The sequence below is a fragment of the Lactuca virosa genome, chromosome 1 (assembly GCF_052849685.1).
Source record: "Lactuca virosa cultivar CGN04683 chromosome 1, Lactuca_virosa_CGN04683_v6, whole genome shotgun sequence".
NCBI classification, from domain to species: domain Eukaryota; kingdom Viridiplantae; phylum Streptophyta; class Magnoliopsida; order Asterales; family Asteraceae; genus Lactuca; species Lactuca virosa.
The window spans coordinates 125,893,268-125,915,190 of NC_136426.1; the positions used below are offsets into that span (position 1 = coordinate 125,893,268).

The following is a 21,923-nucleotide window of genomic DNA, read 5'->3' on the forward strand; positions in this document are numbered from 1 at the left end:
CGGGAATCCGGGCCTTGGCGCAAAATGCATATGCTCAAATAAATAAGCAAATGACTCATTGACATAGTTCACGCCCCGCCCGAGGTCATCTTGGTATCTTCGCAGCTCAACATTATACCAATCCATAGGAAGCTCCTCATCCACCGGAATAACCGGTGGGTCTTGTGGCACCCGCTCTCTCCTTTGCCTTACCCTCCTTCCTGGTTCTTCCGGCACTAACGGTTCATCATCATTTGGAATACTAACATGCCCCCCTCCATAATCCTCAATGATCCTAGCCCTCCTAAATAATGTTGTGCTGAAGGGAGGACTAGGAATCATAGTCAATGCCCGTGCCTCTTGTCGGTCCAAAATACCATAAGTTCTCGCGAGCCTTGTAACAAACATGCCACCATTGATTTTTGAAGTCACCCGCTCTTTCACTGCCCCCTCTGCCAAGTATTTTGCCATGCAATATGGCAAATTGAAAAATACATTAGGAGTGATAATACTCCACATGTAAAAGATGTCGAGAGTGGGGACTTTATCGTCATCATTTCGCATGTTTATAGAGCTCGCGATCAGACGATGTATTAAGCGATGAATCGGGGAATGGATGCTCCCCACTTGGGCGGATGAAGGAATGTAAACCCGGTTGGCAATGGTGGTCCACCAAGTAGAGGCAACCACATCCTCGGGCAGGTCTTTGTGGCGCTGCTCCAAAAATGACTCAAAAGCCTCGGACATGATCTCATTCTGATCATAAATACCAAGCCTCCATGCCAGCTCTGCAATGCTGCACTGGCGAAACCTCCTCCAAGGCAGAATGAAATAATATTTGGATTATAGTAGTCATCACCACCCCGGAAAGAGATGGTGGCAAAGAACTCCCAGCAAAGCTCTTGATACACGGGTTCTTGAAGCTTGAACAACCGACTCCACCCGTCACAAATTATTTGTACCCCATTAACTTCACAAGACTTGACCAAGTAATGGTTTAGCGCTTCTTCCAACCCAGCTTGCCCTATCCATGACCAATCCAACTCATTAGGAACATATATTTCCTTTCGCTTCAAAGCCTCTAGCTTGATTTTTGTACGTGTGAGTGAAGACTTGTTGGTGATGCTTGGAAAAGTCAACCATGGGATGTCCCCATAACCGCCTCCTCGTGAGCTTTGACCTCTCCTAGACATGGTTCATGCACAACAAAGGAACAAGAAAACCACAAGCAAAATATCGAAAATATTAAAAATGGCAAAATATTGGGCATCAGCAGCATGGAGTCGTCGAGTCCACGAACTGCTCGGCGAGTAGGACGAACTGCGGGAGTCCAAATCTGTTCTGATGAAATTAACCAGCCGAATCCATAAATTATTGCAGGGGTTTGCTTCGGAATGTTCCAGGAGCATATGATTGTAAAAAATTACGTCTAAAACGTCCTAATTTGTCAAAAATCAAAACCCTAAAATCCAAGTCTTCCCAAAATCGGGATTTTCCAGAAATTAAGGGTGATATTTCACCAAAGATCGAAACTTGTAAAGGATTAAGAACTAAAGTTGTTACCTTGTTGGTTGAATTCGCAAAAGAAGAGAAGATTCAAGATGAAGGCTTGAGAGAGTGCACGTCGAGTATGCGGGTGGCGGCTCGTATGAATGGCTGAAAGTGTTTGCAAATTAGGGTAAAAACCCCTCTTTTACAGAATGTAAAATAATTTTTTTTTCGGGTAATATATGGACTCGTCGAGTAGGCGGACCTACTCGGCGAGTAAATGCCTGAGTCAGTGATTTTTCGGGATTTTTGAAATGGACTCGCCGAGTAGACATAGAGACTCGTCGAGTTTTTCATTCTATGAAAAATTTGAGTTTGCAAAATAAAATGTATGCCACCCCACACTTGAGCATTGCTTGCCCTCAAGCAATCATTTTAAACACAGAAGAAGATTGATAAAAACAAATCCAAAGCAAAATGAAAATAAAAAAAGACGAAAAAGAGAAGAAAGCAAACTCTAAACGCGGGTTGCCTCCCGGAAGCGCTTCTTTTTAAGGAGTCATTAGCTGGACTCCTTCCCGCTTACGTTTCTGTAATCCCTTCCATCAGCAGCCCTTCTTCAAGTTCTTCATTCCTCGTAATTCCTTCTTCATATCTTTTCACCCTATGACCATTGACCTTGAAAGGAGTTCCATCTCTTGATATTATCTCAATAGCTCCATGTGGAAAGATTTTCTTTACTATAAATGGACCATCCCATCGTGTCTTAAGCTTGCCCGGAAATAGTTTGAGCCTTGAATTGAAGAGTAACACCTTTTGTCCCTCTTTAAAGTCTTTATTACCTTTCAATCTTCTATCATGCCAACTCTTGGTCTTTTCTTTGTAAATTAAGGAACTAGTGTAAGCTTCATTCCTAAGCTCTTCCAAGGCATTCATTTGCATTAACCGGTTAGTTCTAAGTTCAGCCAAATCAAAATTGCACACCTTTAATGCCCAATAAGCCTTGTGCTCTATTTCAACCGGTAAGTGACAATTTTTTCCATAGACTAGCCTATATGGTGTAGTACCAATAGGTGTCTTAAAAGCCGTTCGGAAAGCCCAAAGTGCATCATCTAATTTTTCCGACCATTCCTTCCGATTACCTCCAACCGATCTCTCTAAAATTCTTTTTAACGCCCTATTTGTTACTTCGGTTTGGCCACTTGTTTGTGGATGATATGATGTTGAGAACCTATGTTGCACCCCATATCTTTTTAATACTTTGGTCAATTGATCATTTGCAAAATGAGTGCCCCGGTCACTAATGAGAGCTTTAGGAACTCCAAATCTTGAGAATAATTTCTTTAAAAATCGTACCACCACCCGAGCATCATTAGTGGGTAATGCTTGTGCCTCCGCCCACTTAGACACGTAATCAACCGCCACCAAGATATATTTATTTCCTTTAGACATGGGAAAGAGTCCCATGAAGTCAATCCCCCACACATCAAATATTTCACACACTTGGATGCTATGTTGGGGCATTTCATTTCGGGATGATATATTCCCCGCTCTTTGGCATGAGTCACATTCCTTGACATATTGAGCAGCATCCTTAAAAACTGTAGGCCAATAGAATCCAATATCAAAAATCTTCTTCGCAGTGTAATGTGCTCCATGATGTCCTCCGGCGGGTCCACTATGGCAGTGTGCCAAAATTTCTTGACTTTCCTTCCCGAATACACATCTTCTTATCATGCCGTACGCGCAGCTTGGGAAAAGGTATGGCTCGTCCCAAAAGTAGTATTTAATTTCCGAAAAGAATTTCTTCTTTTGTTGACGAGTCAAATCTTTTGGGATGTAATTGGTTGCTAAATAATTTGCTATATCCGCAAACCATGGCACTTCTCCCGCTACTACCAAGATATACTCATCGGGAAAATCATCCCCAATTTTATCTTCTTCTAACTTCTCCAAAAGTGGGTTCTCTAGTCTTGATAAGTGATCGGCAGCTACGTTCTCCATCCCCTTTTTATCGCGTATTTCGATATCAAACTCTTGTAGAAGTAGGACCCAACGTATCAATCTGGGCTTCGCATCTTGCTTGGCAAATAGATACTTCAACGCAGAGTGATCGGTAAAAACGATTGTCTTGGATAAGACTAAGTATGGCCGGAACTTGTCAAAAGCGTATACCACTGCTAACAGCTCCTTCTCGGTAGTAGTGTAGTTCTCTTGGGTAGGATTCAATGTCTTGCTTGCGTAGTAGATTGGTTGAAAATGTTTATCAACCCTTTGCCCTAAAACAGCACCCACAGCATAATCACTAGCATCACACATTAGCTCGAAAGGAAAATTCCAATTTGGTGCTATCATGATAGGATTAGTGGTTAATTTTTCCTTTAGCAAATGAAATGCCTCATGACACTCCTTGGAAAAATCAAATGGGGCGTCCTTCAAGAGTAATTGAGTCAAGGGCCTAGCAATCCTTGAAAAATCTTTAATAAATCGGCGATAAAATCCCGCATGGCCTAGAAAGCTTCTTACCCCCCTTGACATTTGTTGGAGGTGGTAAATTGGCTATCATATCAACCTTTGCTCTATCCACCTCTATCCCCTTCTTAGAGATCTTGTGACCCAACACAATTCCTTCCTTCACCATAAAATGACACTTCTCCCAATTGAGAACAAGGTTGGTTTTCTCACATCTTGCTAGCATTAGATCCAAGTTGGACAAGCAATCTTCAAAAGAGGACCCGAAAACCGAGAAGTCATCCATAAAAACCTCCATAAAATTTTCGATCATATCATGAAAGATAGCCATCATGCACCTTTGGAAAGTAGCTGGTGCATTGCATAACCCAAAAGGCATGCGTCTATATGCAAATGTTCCACTCGGGCATGTAAAAGTGGTCTTCTCTTGGTCTTGTGGGTCGATTGGAATTTGGAAGTACCCCGAAAACCCATCGAGAAAACAATAATATAGATGACCGGAAAGCCTCTCGAGCATTTGGTCGATGAATGGCAATGGAAAGTGATCCTTGCATGTGGCTTCATTTAGCTTTCTATAGTCGATGCAAACACACCAACCGGTTACCGTCCTTGTTGGAATTAATTCGTTATTTTCATTAGCCACTACCTTCATGCCTCCCTTCTTTGGAACCACTTGGACCGGACTCACCCATGGGCTATCGGAGATCGAATAAATGATTTCGGCATCTAATAGTTTCACCACCTCCTTTTTCACAACTTCTTGCATGTTCGGGTTGAGTCTTCTTTGGCGTTGTACTACAGCTTTTGATCAATCTTCTAAGTTGATTTTGTGGGAACAATAGGCCGGACTAATTCCCTTTATGTCGGTTATCTTCCATGCTATAGCACCTTGCCTCTTCTTTAGTACACCCACAAGGCTCTCCTTCTCATGTGCGGCCAAATCAGCAGCTATAATTACAGGTTTTTGTTGGCCATCTTCAAGAAATGCGTACTCCAAGTGATCTGGTAGTGCCTTGAGCTCAGTTTTTGTGTTCTGAATGCTGAACATGTCGAGTCCAGTAAGGGGACTCGTCGAGTCCGGTGTAATATTCACGACTGTTCGGGGTTCTTTGAATGGACTCGTCGAGTCATTCGAGGCTACTCGGCGAGTCGAGCTTTATGCACTTCTGATCAGATCGTTATAATCAGCTTCCTCGAGCAGTCTTTCTAATTCCAGCAGGTCCCTTTCAGCATCAAACTCTTCTTCAAATGTGACGGTGGACTTGTTTGGCTCATCTTCATTCCAATCTTCCAATAATTCTTCCAACATGTCAATTGAAAATGTCGTGTCGTCACTACTCCTTGCATGCTTCATGGCTTGATCAACTCCAAATGTGACTGATTCATCTCCTACCCGAAGGGTAAGTTTAGAATCTCGCATGTCGACGATAGCACTTGCCGTATTAAGAAAAGGTCTTCCGAGTATGATCGGGACTTGGGGATCCGCTTCCATGTCTAAAACTATAAAGTCCGCGGGGAATACGAACTTGTCCACTTTCACCAAGAGATCTTCACATATTCCCCTAGGGAATGTAACCATCTTATTTGCTAGATGAATTGCCATACGAATGGGCCTTGGCTCTGGAAGATCTAACTTTTTGAAAAACGAGTAAGGCATGAGATTTACACTTGCCCCTGAATCAGCCAATGCATAAATGGTAGCTAAGTTTCCAAATTGGCAGGGCAATGTTAAGCTTCCTGGATCACCTTTCTTCTTAGGAAGTTTGTTCAGCATAGCAGCTGAACAGTTTTCATTCAGGACCACCTTCTTTACTTCTTCCATCTTTTTCCTATTGGTTAGCAGCTCTTTGAGGAATTTTTCATATTTTGGCATTTGTGCAACCGCTTCTATGAATGGCATATTGATCTGAAAAGCCTTTATGTGTTCCAGAAACTTCTGGTAGTCTACTTCAGTTTTTTTCTTGTCTGGCTCGAGCCGGAAAGGGAAGTGGAGGCTGATATGGCTTGATCGGAGGCTGGATTTTCTGTTCAGCTGGTGGACTCGTCGAGTCCGTACCGTCGACTCGGCGAGTCGAGTCGGGAATCTGTGTTTCTGCATGTTCTTCTTTATCCTCTTGTATCAGTGTAGGATCTTCATGCTAAATAGGAGTCAGAGGGGTTATAATCTTCCCACTCCTAGTTGTGACAATGTTTATATGTGCACCTGTCGGGTTACTTTCGGTATTGCTCGGAAGTCCACCCGGTCTTCTCTCATTTACTTGTTGTGCAAGTTGCCCCAGCTGCTTTTCTATGTTGAGTATAGATGCTTGCTGATTCCTAATCAAAGCTTGTTGATCTTTCATCATAAGTTGGTGTTCTCTCATCATATTTTGTTGATCTTTAAGTGTAGCATCAGTATCATTGTGTCGTTTCTCGGATGCGGCTACGAATCTTGTAAGCATGTCTTCCAAATCTGATTTCTTTTCATGTACCGGTTCCTCCTTTTGGTAGAAGCCTCTATCTTTTTCCTTATACTTTTCTTCCCTTGTCTTTTTGTACTCTTCATATGGTAGCCATTCTTTCCTTGGTTTTCACCAATTATCATCAAGCCTATCACCACTTGAATAGCACACTTGTACCTTCCGGTTCCCATTCTCATCAAGATCACAATCTTTTGTAAGGTGAGGCCCTCTACAGTTTTCACATCCTACCCTAATAGCATGGATGGATTGGTCCATCTTAGTCATTCTTCGGTCCATGCTTTCCAACTTTGCCATCATTGCTGCCATGTCATCGGTAATGGAATTCACCGCCCCTCGAGTCAAGTCATTCCTTGGGTTATGGTATTCTCTAGAGTGCTTAGAGAATTCTTCAATTAGTTCTTTGATCACCGGGGGTGCCTTCTTTGTGAGGGGTCCTTGCGAGTCAAGGAGCTGCCTAGTTGTTACATTGACTCCATCATAGAAAATGGAGACTTCTTGTTGGCTATTAAGATCATGATGTGGGCAATTCCTTAGTAGACTTTTGTATCTCTCCCATACCTCATAAAGGGACTCTCCAGCTTGTTGTTCAAAGTTGGCAATAGCTTTCTTCAACTTGGCTATTTTCGAAGGTGGGCAAAACTAGTCAATAAATTCTTCTTTCATCTTAGCCCATGTAGTGATGGATCCGGGAGGGAGTGACTTGAGCCAATCCTTTGCAGCACCTTTGAATGTAACTGGAAGCATACGAAGCAGCTGGGTTTTGCGAGGCATATTTGGAACATTAAAATAATCAGCTACATCATTGACTTCATCCAAGTGTTTATAGGCATCTTCGTGGTCTTTTCCGTAGAAGGGGATCTCCTTGAGTTGAGCAAGTATGTGACCCTTAAGCTCAAAAGTGGCAGTCGCGGGAATTGCGGGTTGCACAAGTCCCGGGCCGGAATTATCCCGTATCCTCTTCTTCCATTCGCCCATGGGAACTTCATCGATGTTTGCCATGGTGTTGTCAAAGTCACCTTCTAGATCGCTACCTTCTTCAAATTCGCTTTCTTCTCTTTCGGACTCGTTCACGATGTCTTCCTTGATTGGGTCTTCGTTTGCCAAGGAAGAGGTGCTGGATGCTCCTGATTTGCTGCTCTTTTTCTTGCTAAAAACGGATTTGAGATTCTTCAAAGGTGAGTTCTTTGAAGAAGTGGATTCTCCAACGGCTTTTCCTTTGTTCTTCTTTAGAGCGGACTCCGGGTCTTCAAGTGGAGGAACCAAAGACGTATTGGATCCTCGGGTCATGTAACAACTGCAACCAAAGTAAGAAAAACGCGTAAAAAGAACAAAAAGAAAATAAAAATAAAAACTGTGAAACAGTATTGGGCTCGCCGAGTAGCGTCGACTGCACTCGGCGAGTTCAAGGCAGAAACAGAAAAAATTCTAATTAAATTTCTAAAACAGAAAACTATGAAAACTAATCCTAATAACTAAATTACCTAAAAATAACTTTGTGCAAGATAAATCTCACACAAAGGATCGATAAAACTAGAAATTAGTGCTAATTTTTGAACCGTTCCCCGGCAACGGCGCCAAAAACTTGATGTGTGTAAACTCAACTAGTTTTAATCCTACTTTTAATTATAAAATTGACACACAAAGGCAGTTGACCTATCAATTGTGGTGTAGCTAAATAAGTAGGGTATCGAACTCAGGGAACGGAAAATTAAAACTAAAAACTAGAATTAACTAAAACAAGTAATAGAAAATAGGGGTTTCTCTAGTTTTGCAAGACTAGAAACTTAACTGAAACTTAACTACTCAACTAAAAGCTGAAAACACGTAAAAACAAACTAAATTCAATGATCAAAAAGGGTTTCTGTTTAGGTTCAACTTATTTACTCCTATGGTTAATTTTTATGATAATATAATAGATTAATTGTTATTGGTTACCGATTCTGGTGATTAGATTCGCATTCACTATTACTAATCCTTAGAAAACATACCAATTCAAGCAATGGTCAGTTGATTAAACTAATAGATTTCCTAGGTTAATTATTCGGGTTAAATAAGACTTGTAGCTAGCTAATTAAATTTGGTGATTCAATTAACCTCTTGTTGATGGTGTATCACACAAGCTCACACATTAATTTACCCATTCTCTAAGTAATCCTAGTTTCATGTTCATTATTCCTAGGCATATAGTATTGTGTTCATATAAATTATATGAGATAAGCAATTAAGAGATGTTCATGCAACTTAATCACTTAGCAATTAACAGAAAATAGTTATGGTTAATGCATAAGGGTCTTTAACAAGCTTAATTTAACAATATCACCAACTAACAATTAATCAAAAGAGTAAATTAAACCATAGGAGCAAAATTGTCTTCCCCAAACAGAAACTAACGAAATTAGTTCATGATTTTAGTGTATGAAAGCTTAAAAACGAATTCAAATAAACCTAACATAATTCTACTCAAAGATAAAGTGGAAAATTAAACCTAAAGTGCCTTAATCTCTTAAGAATGAAGGATTAGGGTTCTTCAACGTTTTCCAGAGCTCCAAGGGCTTCCTTGATCGCCAAGTGTTTCCACCAAAAATCCAGAGAGTCCTCAATTCGGGTTTGTGAAGTCTATTTATAGTTTTCTCAAAACAGGGGCTACTCGTTGAGTAGATAAGTGACTCGACGAGTCCCTTTGTTGAATCCGTATGCGGGAAGGACTTCTCGTATTTCTTCGCGAACCTTCGTGTCTACTCGTCGAGTAGACGACCCTACTCGCCGAGTAGCTTCAGAATTAAGCCTTTTTCTTCTTTCTTTCGTTCCCGAGCTTTCGTTCATGTCTCCTGCTTCCTTTTGCTTTCGAGCTTCTTTTTTGGACTGAAAATATAATTTGAACAATATTAAGTACCTTTTGTCCATAATATGCAAATAATTAGCTAATAATTGATAAAAATCTATACTAAATATATGGCTAAATATGCAAATATCAATATATATATATATATATATATATATATATATATATATATATATATATATATATATATAGAGAGAGAGAGAGAGAGAGAGGTAGGTTATATCGAGAACACACGCAAGGTTGAGAACGTGAGAACAAATCTCGACCATCTAATTACTTAGATCTAGGGCTATAACATGTAAGGGCCATTTTTGTAAATATCAAAACTGAAAATCTTAAAATGTAAATAAAAAAATACAGCAAAGGGTACTGAGGTAAATTCAAATGGTTTAATTTAGGTAAGTGTAAATAAGAAAATAACGTAAATCTAATTTCATGAAATTGGGCTTAATATCTGAATGTTGGTTCTGCGTGTTTGGGAACGACCCTTGTTCTTGGCACAAAATCCATCATCTTCATCACAACCTGCCTTTATCTATCCCAACTTCTACTCCCCTGTTTATACTTCATATTAAGATTGTCTAATCCATTTACAACCTGATCTTCATTTTCCTCCCCTGTTATGCTTCATTGGATCTTCATTTTCCAATAAAAAAGTAGCTGACACCTCGCTTAGGGTTTGGTTGCAATCGACCATGGCTACCAGGTCTGCCTCCACACATATGTACCTTCGGATCTCACACTTGTATAGTTGTATTTAGCATTTGACACCCAATTCTCTCTCTAGACTCCGATGTACTATCGCCTCTCCATAGCAACAACTACCAGAGCATCTTCACTTCACTAACATGTCGCCAACATCGATCCTATCCTATTTGAATCGATCAAATTCTTATCACGGATCTTTTTCCAAAGTCGATTCATCGTGAATTCTCAATCATCGTCAATGGAATTGTAAGTTTATTGTCCTCTTTGTTAATCACGGTAACTCCACAAGTTGTTTCACATGCCGATGTATTGTTTGAGATGATCGTTCCTATTTTTCAGTTTCTTCCTTATCGTGTTTCTCTTTTTGTGTCAGTAGGATGAATTCTTAATGATTTTCGGTATTTCTTCATATGATTTCATAGTTTATGGGTTAAAGTTGGTCTCACTTTCACTGATCGGGTATGCTCCAATGTATTCCTCTTTTGTTGTTTAATCCGCATAATATGGCTTATTACTATATCATAATCCTATATTGGAAGTGCGTAGATTTGCAAATTTCTCAGGTTGATAGGAAATTTGCTAAGTTTTAGAATGTTTACTTATTTATAATTCTTTTGTTTGTTCAATTTTGGGTTCTTGTTGATCTTTTAACTTGAATTGTTTCCCTCATTTTGGTTTGACCTGTAGACTAGGCAAGATTACTAGCTTTGAAATCTGATTTGTACACCCAATTTTGCTAAGTGAAATGATGTCTTTTTGGTTCATTTCTTCTTTTTCATCTTACAGGTCGATGTTTTTTATAATGGCTTTTAGTATGCAGGTGTCGTGGAATTACACATTTACAGTCTCCATATCCATACATGTATCCTAAATTTATAAATGATTTCACTATAACTCGCATGTTGGTAAGTGCTAAAAGATGCCAAAAGGTGACCTCGAATCCATACTTTCTTTTCGGGGGCACCACCTTAATATTCATTTATGATTGTAGCTTTATCCATTAATGAATAAAAGTTCTAGAATAATATATTTGAGCAAGTTGCACCCATAAATTGAAAGTCCTGTGAAAATGATGCACATGGTCCTTGATTATGTGATTGGTGGGATATTGAGTTGGAGCTAAAGGTTGTTAAATTACAAGGTGGGGGTTCTTGTTTCTAATTAACTTTTTTTTGTTTTCTTTTTTTAGGTAATTGAATGAAAGACAAAAATTCATTATGTGTAGCAAATTGAAAGTTGCAATATACAAACCACAAGACTACAAGAATCAGAGACAACAAAGAAAAATCAAAATATCAGTTTCATTGGATAAGCCACAACACAATTTCTATATTGCAACTATTTTTGTGTCTTATTCATTTAAGATTAATGAAAAATACATAAAGTATACATTGCAATTTCTTTTTTGTTTTGTGTTATTCGTTTATGATTATAGGTATATTTTAATTATCTATACAACATATTTTATTCATTTATGATTATAGTTGTATTTGATTTTTATTTAAATATTATATTTTATTCATGTATGATTAATAGTTTGTTTTTTATCCGTTCGTTGGTATATACATGTATGATTAATAGTTTTTGGTATATTCAAGTATGATTAATAGTTTGCCTCTTATTCATTCACGAATTAAAACCGAATGAATCAGATACTAGAAATTTTTTAATTTTTAATTTTGAAAGAAAAATTGATGATTATTTTTTTCATCTTATATTAATGAAAAAGAAAAAAAAAACATTTAATTATGTTTTAAATATTCAATAAGAATCCAAAGAAAATATATTTATTTCAATATCTTTAATATTTGGTTGATAGAAGTAAAAGAAAAAAAAATTAATTATAATGTTAAATAATAATTTTTTAATTTTTCGTTAATTAAAAATAGAATCTTTATTTTTTTATTCCTTTCTATAATTTTGGAAACCGAAGGTTACATTGACATCCATTAATTACATATGACGTATTCATATTAAATTATATTGTAAATTGTCTATTATGCCCTTAACAAACGATTGATCCACAATCACTCTCGCGTTCTCAACCTTATCGTGTTCTCAATATAACCTCTCCCTATATATATATATATATATATATATATATATATATATATATATATATATATATATATATATATATATAGGCAGGGGCGGAGCTACTATGTAGCCCGGGGTATCCCGGGCTACCCCTCCAATTTTCCCGTCAAATGTAAATTTCGTGTTTTTTTTTTCGAAAATCCGTCACAAATCCGTTGGAAATCCGTCACAAATCCGTCACTAATCCATTAGCAATCCATCACAAAGTCTGATAATTTTAAAATTAGTGTAAATTCACCGGTTTAGCGACGATTTTGTAAAGGAAACTTCCTTTGGAAACAATTTTTTTTCTAGTAGTTCAACCCCAAAAGAATTTGTGCTACCCCTAATTTTTCTTTCTGGATCCGCCACTGTATATAAGCATCCATAATTGAGAATTCAGTCGTAACTATTCTTAATAGTTCAGTTAATATTTAGTTTATGCAAAGTTATGTGTGGTTTCAGTGGGTTTTATATATAATGCCTCTTCCAGAGTTGTGAAATTAGTTTATGCATCGTGATGTCTGATGTGTTATATGATTTGATGTGTTATATGATTGACCAATGATTTATTGAGATTGCTATGAAGACGATATATGTTATATAAAAGAGGGTTTAAATGTTTGTTTATGTAGTGACATTTTATATTTCTCATAGCAAGCATGCGATTTTTTAGATGAAATATTTAATTATGTTTCAAACTGTTGTATTGTGTAATCAAGATTTGCACCCTTTTTTTTTTGTTATGCACTGATGTATGCTGTGTTGCAAACAGAACAAAACGGTAAAATGATCATTTTCATGATTTCATTATTTAGCACAGCGAGCCAAACGTATATCAAACAGCATAGTTTCAGTCAGATTTAGATAGGGGTGTAAAAAATACCTGAACCCAAATAAGATAAAAATGGTCCGGTTTAACAGGGTCTAAAAGTCCAAATCAGGTTATTCGGATTTACCCTACAAACCCAAAGTTTATTTACGGTCGGTTTCGGGTTGCTTTATATATTTTTTTCGGGTTCGGGTCAACGTGATTAACCCAAATAGTATTTTCAGTTTGATAATTATACATTAGTTTCTTATAATATTGCTATTAAAAATTGTCCAAAATTTCAATTTCAAGGTATTTAACATAATATATATTTACCAAGTAAGATAATTAATTTACATGAAAACTATATATAGATTGTTTAAGAAATAAAGTAAATCTATAACTTTTTTTTGAAAGCATGAGACAAACAAAGTTAATACAACTTGAAGTTAAATCCTAATGGTGAAATTATGTTGTCTCAAACTCAAAGTACAAACCCTATAATATGGGATACTTAGGATAATTGGTCTGCCATCATGATATAGAAGTTAGTTTTATTGAAGTCTTTGTTGTTAAAAATACCGTGTAATATGGGATATATATGTAAGTCATAACCTTTCGACAGAAATCAAGAACCGAACCGGACCGCCGGTTCTACCGGTTCCGGTTCCGGTTTTTGTCGAGTCTTCGATGTTGGAACCGACCTTCAAAATAAAAAAAATTCTGATTTGACACGCTTTCTTGCGGGGGTTGTAACTCAATCAATTTTTAACCAAATGAAACGTTTTTAGAGTCTAAACTTATTTACAAAACCTAAACTGCATGTAGGAAAAAGATTCAGGTCAAAACAACTTAAATTGAGTGAGTTATGCATATTTGAACAACAAAGTCATATTACGTTTAATTGTTGAAACATAAAAAAAATCTAATTTGACACGCTTTCTTGTGGGGCTTGTAACTCATTCAATTTTTAACCAAATGAAGCGTTTTTAGAGTCTAAATTTATCTACGAAACCTAAACTACAACTTGGAAAAAGATTCAGGTCAATACAACTTAAATTGAGTGAGTTATGCACATTTGAACAACAAAGTCATATTACGTTTAATTGCTGAAACATAAAAAAAAATCTGATTTGACACGCTTCCTTGCAGGGCTTGTAACTCATTCAATTTTTAACCAAATCAAGCATTTTTAGAGTCTAAACTTATCTACAAAACCTAAACTACATGTAGAAAAAAGATTGTCCGGTTCGGTTCCCGGTTTTGGGCCGGTTCCAATGACCGGTTCTTACCGGTTCCCGGTTCCAATGACCGGTTCTTACCGGTTCCCGGTTCCAAAAAATTGACAATATTATAGTATCGATCCCGGCCCAAACGGTTCCATTGGGTTCCGATTCCGGTACCGGTTCCGGCCGGTTCCCCGGTTCCTTTGCTCATCCTTACATTAATCTATTCAAAAAGAAATTCACTATACGTTAATATCTTGTAGTATGATATTATTTGTAACATTTAAGTATAACATAACCTTACTAACCTGATTAACCCGATCTTATTAACCCGAAACCTGATTGACTCGCACCCGACTAACCCATTTCTTAATAGGGTCGGGTTACGGATGAATTTTTATTTTTTAAAACATGATTAACCCGAAACCTGATCGGATTGACCCAATTAAAATGTAGATTTAGTCAGACTTTGGATCCGATCATCTGAGTCAATCAATAACTATCAAACAACCCTAATAATAGGCCTAAGACCATTACTAATCACCGCAAATACAATCGAGATTGAATTTGAAGAATAAAGCGCTTTCTTCATATAAGTTTCAACTAAGAGTAACACTCACACATACAGATGGGATAAATTCCTTCTTTTAAATAAATGTGACCGGTCAAACTTTTTGATATGCAGCTAATCGGGTCCGGTCAGCACTTTTTGCTGATTCGGTCCGGTTAGCCTGTTTGATAAAGGGCTAATCACGTCTGATCCAGTCCAATATTATGATTCGGTCCTGAGTATTTGTCTGACTCGGTCTATGGAAAAAATGAGGTTGACCGAACATTTCCCATTTTGCCCTGATGAACGCTCAATCGTGAATGACAACCTCCATCGTTTCTCCTCTCCCGTTTCTATCTTCGTCGAGTTTCCCTCCTTTCTGCCATTGACGGCGCCTTCTTCACCATGTTTCTTCCTATTAGGGACTTCTTCCATCTCCGGTAAAATTCTTCACCATGCTTTTTCCCAGTCCATGCCTCTTCCCGATTCATGAAATCGTTTTTGAAATTGATTCATGAAATCGATTTCTATCCATTCATCTCCTTCAATCGTTTTTTAATTTGATCCATGCCTCTTCCCGATTAATGAAGTCATTTTTTATTTAGATTCATGAAATTGTTTTTGAAATTGATTCATGAAATCAATTTCTATCCTGGTTTGATTTTCCACCATGGATTTTAGAAATCGCAAGACTTGGAATCTGGTTTTTCAAAAATAAAGATTTGAACTCCTTTTGTGGGTTTATGAAATAACTATCCCACAGATCAATTCTTTAAAAATCACAAGGCTTGTAAAGCTTGCTCAAGTTATTGAATGATTGGTAAATATCATTCTTTTTATAAAGCTAACTATAATTTTCTTGTTACTGTCATTTATCAAGCATTTCATTGGGCATGATCTTGAAATATAGTGTCCAACTATGACACTTGGTTCATTTTACATTGAGAAAAAGGCTGTAATTTTGGTTTGATTATAAAAATGGTGTTTCAATGTTGATTTTGTGTTTTTTATATGGTTATGTGTTGTATAGAATTGGGTTCTTGTGAAAATGTGAAGAATTGATGTATTTTCTTTTTATTAGACTACAAGAAAAATGGAAGTATGCTTCTTATGGTTGAAAATGAAAATGGTTCTTATGAAAATGTTGGGTGAAGGTAATATAGTCATTTTGCATAGTCATTTAGATGTTAAATCAAACAACAAGTTTCAGTTCTAACCCAGTCAGAACTTCTAACCCAGTCAGTTTCTAACCTAGTCAGTTCTAACCCGCTCAATTCTATCAAACGACCCTTACACACACAAAAATAATGATTGCTCTTAAGCGTAATTCCATCATTTTGATTATAAAATCTCTTTTATAATTATTTTACTTTTTAACACATTTTAATTTAATAAATTCTTTTAAAATAATAACTCTACTTAAACTAGTTACATGGAAACACAAAAGTTAGTTGTCTTTCTGAAAACTCAATGTTTGTTGAAGTAGCCTTTTATTCTATAAAAGTCGTTTTACTGTAACAAGAGAAAAGTTAGTTGTCTTACTAAAAACTCAATGTTTGTGTTGTGTAATAGAACTGATCATTAAGTTTTTGTTGTTGGGTCTAGATAAGATGTCTTGGATCTGTGAGTTGTAGATGAGTTCCCAATTTGGTTTGTAGCTATCATCATACAAGAAGATAGTTAGAGTTGTCTCATGGCATGTTCCTTGGGAGCAGACTTCGACGACCAAGTCGGATAATTTATAAATGGAGTTGGTTTCTCTAAGTTGGAAAGAACCATCCATATGATCATGGAAAAGAGAAGGAAGGAGAATGACTACAACCTATCTGTCATTGGATGAGGACTAGAGACCATATCTTGTTGATGGGCCTAATAGGCTAAGACCATTACTAAGGCCTTCTAGTATGGAATGATTTTTACGCTTAATAGGCTGAGGTGGCGAAGGTGTTTATGCGTGAACACCGCCCCTGGGGGCGTAAGCGTCTTGTGACGTGGACGCAGCTATAGGTGATTACGACGAATCGACTTTGTTTCTTCCAAACGGTTAAAAATACTTTTGTTGCATTTGTCTATCTAAAAAAAATAAAAAATTTAAACTAAACCCATTTATCTATAAATACCAACACTTGTACATATTCTTTCACACTAAAAACATATTCTTCAAACATGAATAATTTTTTGTCCTCAATTTCTTCTTCTTCATCAGATGATGATGATGATGATGATGATTTGTTTGTGCACATGTTGTTGGCAACATCAAACAAAATGTTGCGTCTGAGAGCCGAAAGTTTAAATGTCGAAAAGAGGAGTAGAACTTCGATCAACCGAGATCGTATCACGACAAACGAACTTTTGGTACGTGATTACTTTGCTATTGATAGTTTATACGACTTGTCGAAATTCGAAGAACAATTTTGTATTTAGTAGAAATTTATTCTTGCATATAGCTAGAGATTTGACAAATAATTATGACTTTTTTCAATTGAGATGAGATTCTAGAGGTAAACGTGGTTTTACTACAATACAAAAATGCACAACCGCTCTTTGACAATTGGCGTATGGTATAGCCACAGACGCATCAGATGAGTATTTGAAAATGTTTGAGATGACGGGTCGAGAATGTGCATTTTTTTTTGTGAGTATGTTGTAGAGCTTTAAAGTGACATATATTTGCGGAAGCCGACTAGAAAAGTGATGTCGAACAGGTGTATGTCGCACATCAAGCTAAATATGGTTTTCCAAGAGTGCTTTGTAGCATTGATTGTACACATTGGAAGTGGGCAAATTGTCCTAATGCATGACAATGTCAATTCACACGGAGTGATCATAGCATGCCGACTGTTATATTACAAGCAACTGATTCATATGACCTTAGAGGCTAAGACCATTACTAATCAACACAAACACACACCTAGAGATTGAATTTGATGAATTAAGTGCTTTTATCAATAATAAGTTTTAATAAAGACAAACACTCACACATATAAATGTATAAATTACTTCGTTTAAATAAGTGTAACCCCATCAAGTCAAACTTACAAACAATAAAACACACGCGAAAATAATTATTGCCCTTAAATGTCATTTCATATTTTGATTATAAAATCTCTTTTATAATTATTTTTCTTTTTAACACATTTTAATTTTATAAATTCTTTTAAAAATAATAACTCGACTTAAGTTAGTTATGTGGAAACACAAACATGGAAACTCGAGATTCGATATTTTTTTTTTGTTGAAGTAGCCTTTGGTTATATCAAAGTAGTTTTGACCGTAACAAGAGAAAAGTTGCATTCTTTCCAAAAACTATATGTTTGAGTTGGGTAATATACTCATGATTTAGCACATTTAGTAGCAAGATTATAAATATAAAAATTTGATGAACATATGTTGAATCGGGAAGGATTTATACTACATAAACATACTGGAGGTGTTGATACAATAATATCAAACAAATTTAAAAGGAAAAAAAAATGGAGAGATACATCATGTAATGTTGATCGAACAAATAGGCTCGTCAGTTTAAATGTTAACCGACTCTAAAGGTATGTTGGTTGAATGGAATGGAACAAATCATTAGCATTCCATTGACATATTTGGTTGCTATGTTGGAATTAAAATATATGGAGAATTATGTATATGCACTTGTTAAACACTAAAATATCGTATTTGACCAGTTTAAAATCTAAATATCATATTTACTATTTTTTTAATATTTCAAAATATCAAATTTGTCCGAATCGTCTTTTTCAATATTTAATAATCATATTTTGTATTTTAAAATCATTATAATTATAAAAAAATAATAATAATAAACTTGACCTTATTGCCCTTTTTCTTTCTAATCGTGGGAATCCTATCAAGATTTTTTTTGTGTTTTAACATGTACGATTAGTTAGATATAATTTTTTCCCTTTTGTCTACTGTTGCCATGTAGTTCATAACAAGCATCAACGCAAGTCTGAATCATAGTGTTCTCTTGCTTGGTGAAAGGGAGAACATAGAAGCCGAATTTTTCAAGGAAAGTTTTTCATGATTTGATGATGAAAAAACTGAGTAAACCAGCAACGAATTTAAGGAAAGGAATTATTGGAATCATGGGATGATTCTTGGAGCAATGGTTCCAATATATGTGTTGGTGTCGTGATTCCTTTGCTATTTTGAAGAATCGAGATTTGATGAATGAAGATGGAATAGGAGAGATTGGTGTAGATAAACAAACAGGAAGGATATGATGAATACTTTAAGTTTACCGGTGTGTGGGGAAATCCCTTCAAAGTTGCTAGTTTGATCAAAGATGGGTCATCGATTGTGGGTCCGATTAATCAGCTATTTTCGTGAATAGGTTACATTGTGTTAGAGCATACGGTATGGGCAACGAGAAGTGGTATTATTGATGATGTGACACCTCATAACGTAGTCATACGGTAGGGGCAAAATGGTCAAGTTAGTTTTATATAATTATAATCATTTTAAAATGCCAAAGATGATTATTAAATATCAAAAATTATATATATTAAAAGAAAAAGATCTGCTTAAATTTGATATTTTAAAAAATTAAAAAAAAGATAAATATGATATTTAGATCTTAGAATATTACTAGTAAATATTAAATGATTGGTTCATCTTCTTTGGTAAATAGAAAAAGAATCATATCAATGGAATAAAATGAATCTATAATGACAAAACACCCTTTAATGCAAAACAAATATAACTTAACCTTTTTAGAAAATTATATTGAATTTTCTTTTTAATACAAAACACTATGTACGGGTCTTGTATTCAAAACACTATGTACGGGTCTTGTATTCTGATTATAAAATCAATAAAAAAAAAATAGGTTAATCTTACAAAAAAAAACCTTATATTTTGTGGTTTTTCCGAATTAAACCTCAACTTTATTTGTTGCTTTATATTTTTTTCATTTTTTCCAAAATAACCTAAAATATATATATATATATATATATATATATATATATATATATATATATATATATATATATATATATATATATATATATATATATATATATAAGCCTATTATTATTAGATTAACCAAAAAAACCATAAAATATAAGGTTTTTTTTTAGATTAACCAAAATAAATCTCTTTAAAATACATAAGATAAGTCCAAAACTAAACACTAAAAATGTTTAAAATGAATTTAACAAAATTGGGGCCGTGATGAAAGCTTCATCAGAGGCCGGAAATGAATTAAAAAGAAGATTCCATTGATGCATTTTATCAAAAAATGTAAATAAATGATCATCTAAAGGAAAATCATCATCTTTTAGAAATTCAATAGAAAACTTTAATTGCGACATTTCATCAAATAGTTAATATGTAAATAAAAATAGTTGAAAAGTTTAATCATATACTCATAAACTAAAATGGAGTTGTAAATTTACAAAGACAAAATCAAAGAAATAAGCATAGCTTTAGGGTGTAACTTTAGTGATGAAGCAAGATTCTCCAGAATCTTCAACGTCGACTCTATAACTTGATTATCCAACAGTTTTACTCATGATTTGTAGAGTTTTATGATTTTGGTAGATGAAACTAACAATCAATACATTGTTTGAAAGCGATTTTCATGGATTTGCGAAAAATCATTTAAGACAAAGTACCATCTTTATACATACAAAGAGGTTGAGCAGGGTATATTTGTCAATTTTCATCATAAGCAGGAAAGTGATGAGAACAAAAACAAGGTACAAGAACAAAATAAATCAGGATTTAAAGGAATCACATTCTTCTTGTAATGAACCCATTCCTTTACATAATGGTAAACAAACAACATTGCATAATGGTAAGCAAACAATTACTCCATTTCTCCTTTTATTCAACTCTACCAAGTAGGCACCAAGTGTGTAACAAACATTATTAGACACATAAGATTAAATACAACAATTGTTTTTAACGGATTACAAAATCTATTCTCTAAATAAATATGATTTTGACAACACCCTATACAAATTTTTTTTTTTTTTTCTTATATAGTAGTTTCTCTAAATGATTTTTCTTTTTTCTCTTATAGTGGTTTCTCTATATCATGTTTAGCAAAATCATAATAACAACATAAACAAATTGTCGAAAAATCACTTACTTTACACCTATATTTTAATTAAATTGTAATCAATTTACCTCAAACATTTAAACAGAGAAATAGCGGCCGAAAAACTTGATACTCGCATCAATATAATCATCCACAAGATGCCGTCAACTAAATCCATCGAAAACAACACATTCAACGACAATATCACCGATTCTAACCTCAGTGAATAGTACTCAGCGATTTCCATGATACGATCTGCAGAATATTAAACAAAAAAGAAAACACTGAATCAGTTGCTTGCATCTGCACATGAGGATTCCATACTTGTCACCCAATTATACATAATTGCCATAATTAGTCTTCTTAACTCTACATATAACAATGTTGTCAAAACAAATCGCAAACTGTAATGATTTTAAACGGGGGGAAAATTCAGACCAAAATCAGTAAACCATCTCTAAGATATCATCCTCCATATCCATCTAAAACAAGACATCCATATGGAATCTAATAATCCATAATGAATCCAAGTTTGAGACATATGAATCAGCCATTGCTACATTTGCAAAAAAATAACTCAAAAACGGGAAAATTCATGCAAGAAATGTGAAAAGAAAAAGACCTGGATTAAGATCATGGCATCCGTACGAGAGGCACTTGCACAGGATCCCGAAACCCCTGCTCCATGGCGGCGAGGGCAACTAGGGTATGAAGGAGAAGAGGGATCTGGACCGTCTTGTAATATAACTTATCAAAAGTGAATAAGTTAGGGTAACGGAATTCTAAAATTACTATATTGACCTTAAACTTTATGAATGTGTATACTTATAGTTGTATTTTGGATCGACTAATGTTATTTGTATAAAAACCCAACTATTAGATATACGAGACTTGCATTTAAATGGATCGGTTAATGTTTTTGGTAATAATTAATTTCTTCTAAACCTAGACAAATTTGATTAAATAATCATTTTGAGCATCTTTCGTTTGGATCTATCCATTAATATCTTGTTAACTTCCTAATGCCCCCCCCCCCCCCCCCACACACACACAATGAGGGGAAATCTATCATTTTCTCTTTCTCTTGGGGAGATTGTTAACGTATTAGTGTCATAAACAATATTAGATTCCCCCTTAACATCTCATTTACGATCCCTAACATATTGTCATTTTCTTCGCATACCTTCTTTCTTCTTCAAGCTTACATACGCAAAAACCCTCATTTCTTACTCTAAAACCCCTAAACTAAGCAAC

At 35.5% G+C, this 21,923-nt stretch overlaps 1 protein-coding gene, 1 long non-coding RNA gene and 1 other non-coding gene across 3 annotated transcripts; 1 reads left to right on the forward strand and 2 right to left on the reverse strand.

Annotated features, from left to right (window-relative positions):
- Positions 1-5,095: 5,095 nt before the first annotated feature.
- On the reverse strand, positions 5,096-5,839 carry LOC145120249 (uncharacterized). Its single transcript, XM_079056068.1, has one exon. The coding sequence runs from the start codon at positions 5,837-5,839 to the stop codon at positions 5,096-5,098; it is 744 nt and encodes a 247-aa protein (XP_078912194.1).
- A 1,070-nt stretch (positions 5,840-6,909) lies between these two features.
- Positions 6,910-7,016, forward strand: LOC145151709 (small nucleolar RNA R71). Its single transcript, XR_013732269.1, has one exon. It is a non-coding gene; the product is annotated as a small nucleolar RNA R71 (small nucleolar RNA).
- Positions 7,017-20,424: 13,408 nt separating this feature from the next.
- LOC145106477 (uncharacterized) lies at positions 20,425-21,433 on the reverse strand. Its single transcript, XR_013707568.1, has 2 exons — positions 21,292-21,433; positions 20,425-20,924 (listed from the first exon to the last, which is right to left on the reverse strand). It is a non-coding gene; the product is annotated as an uncharacterized LOC145106477 (long non-coding RNA).
- Between the last annotated feature and the right edge of the window lie 490 nt (positions 21,434-21,923).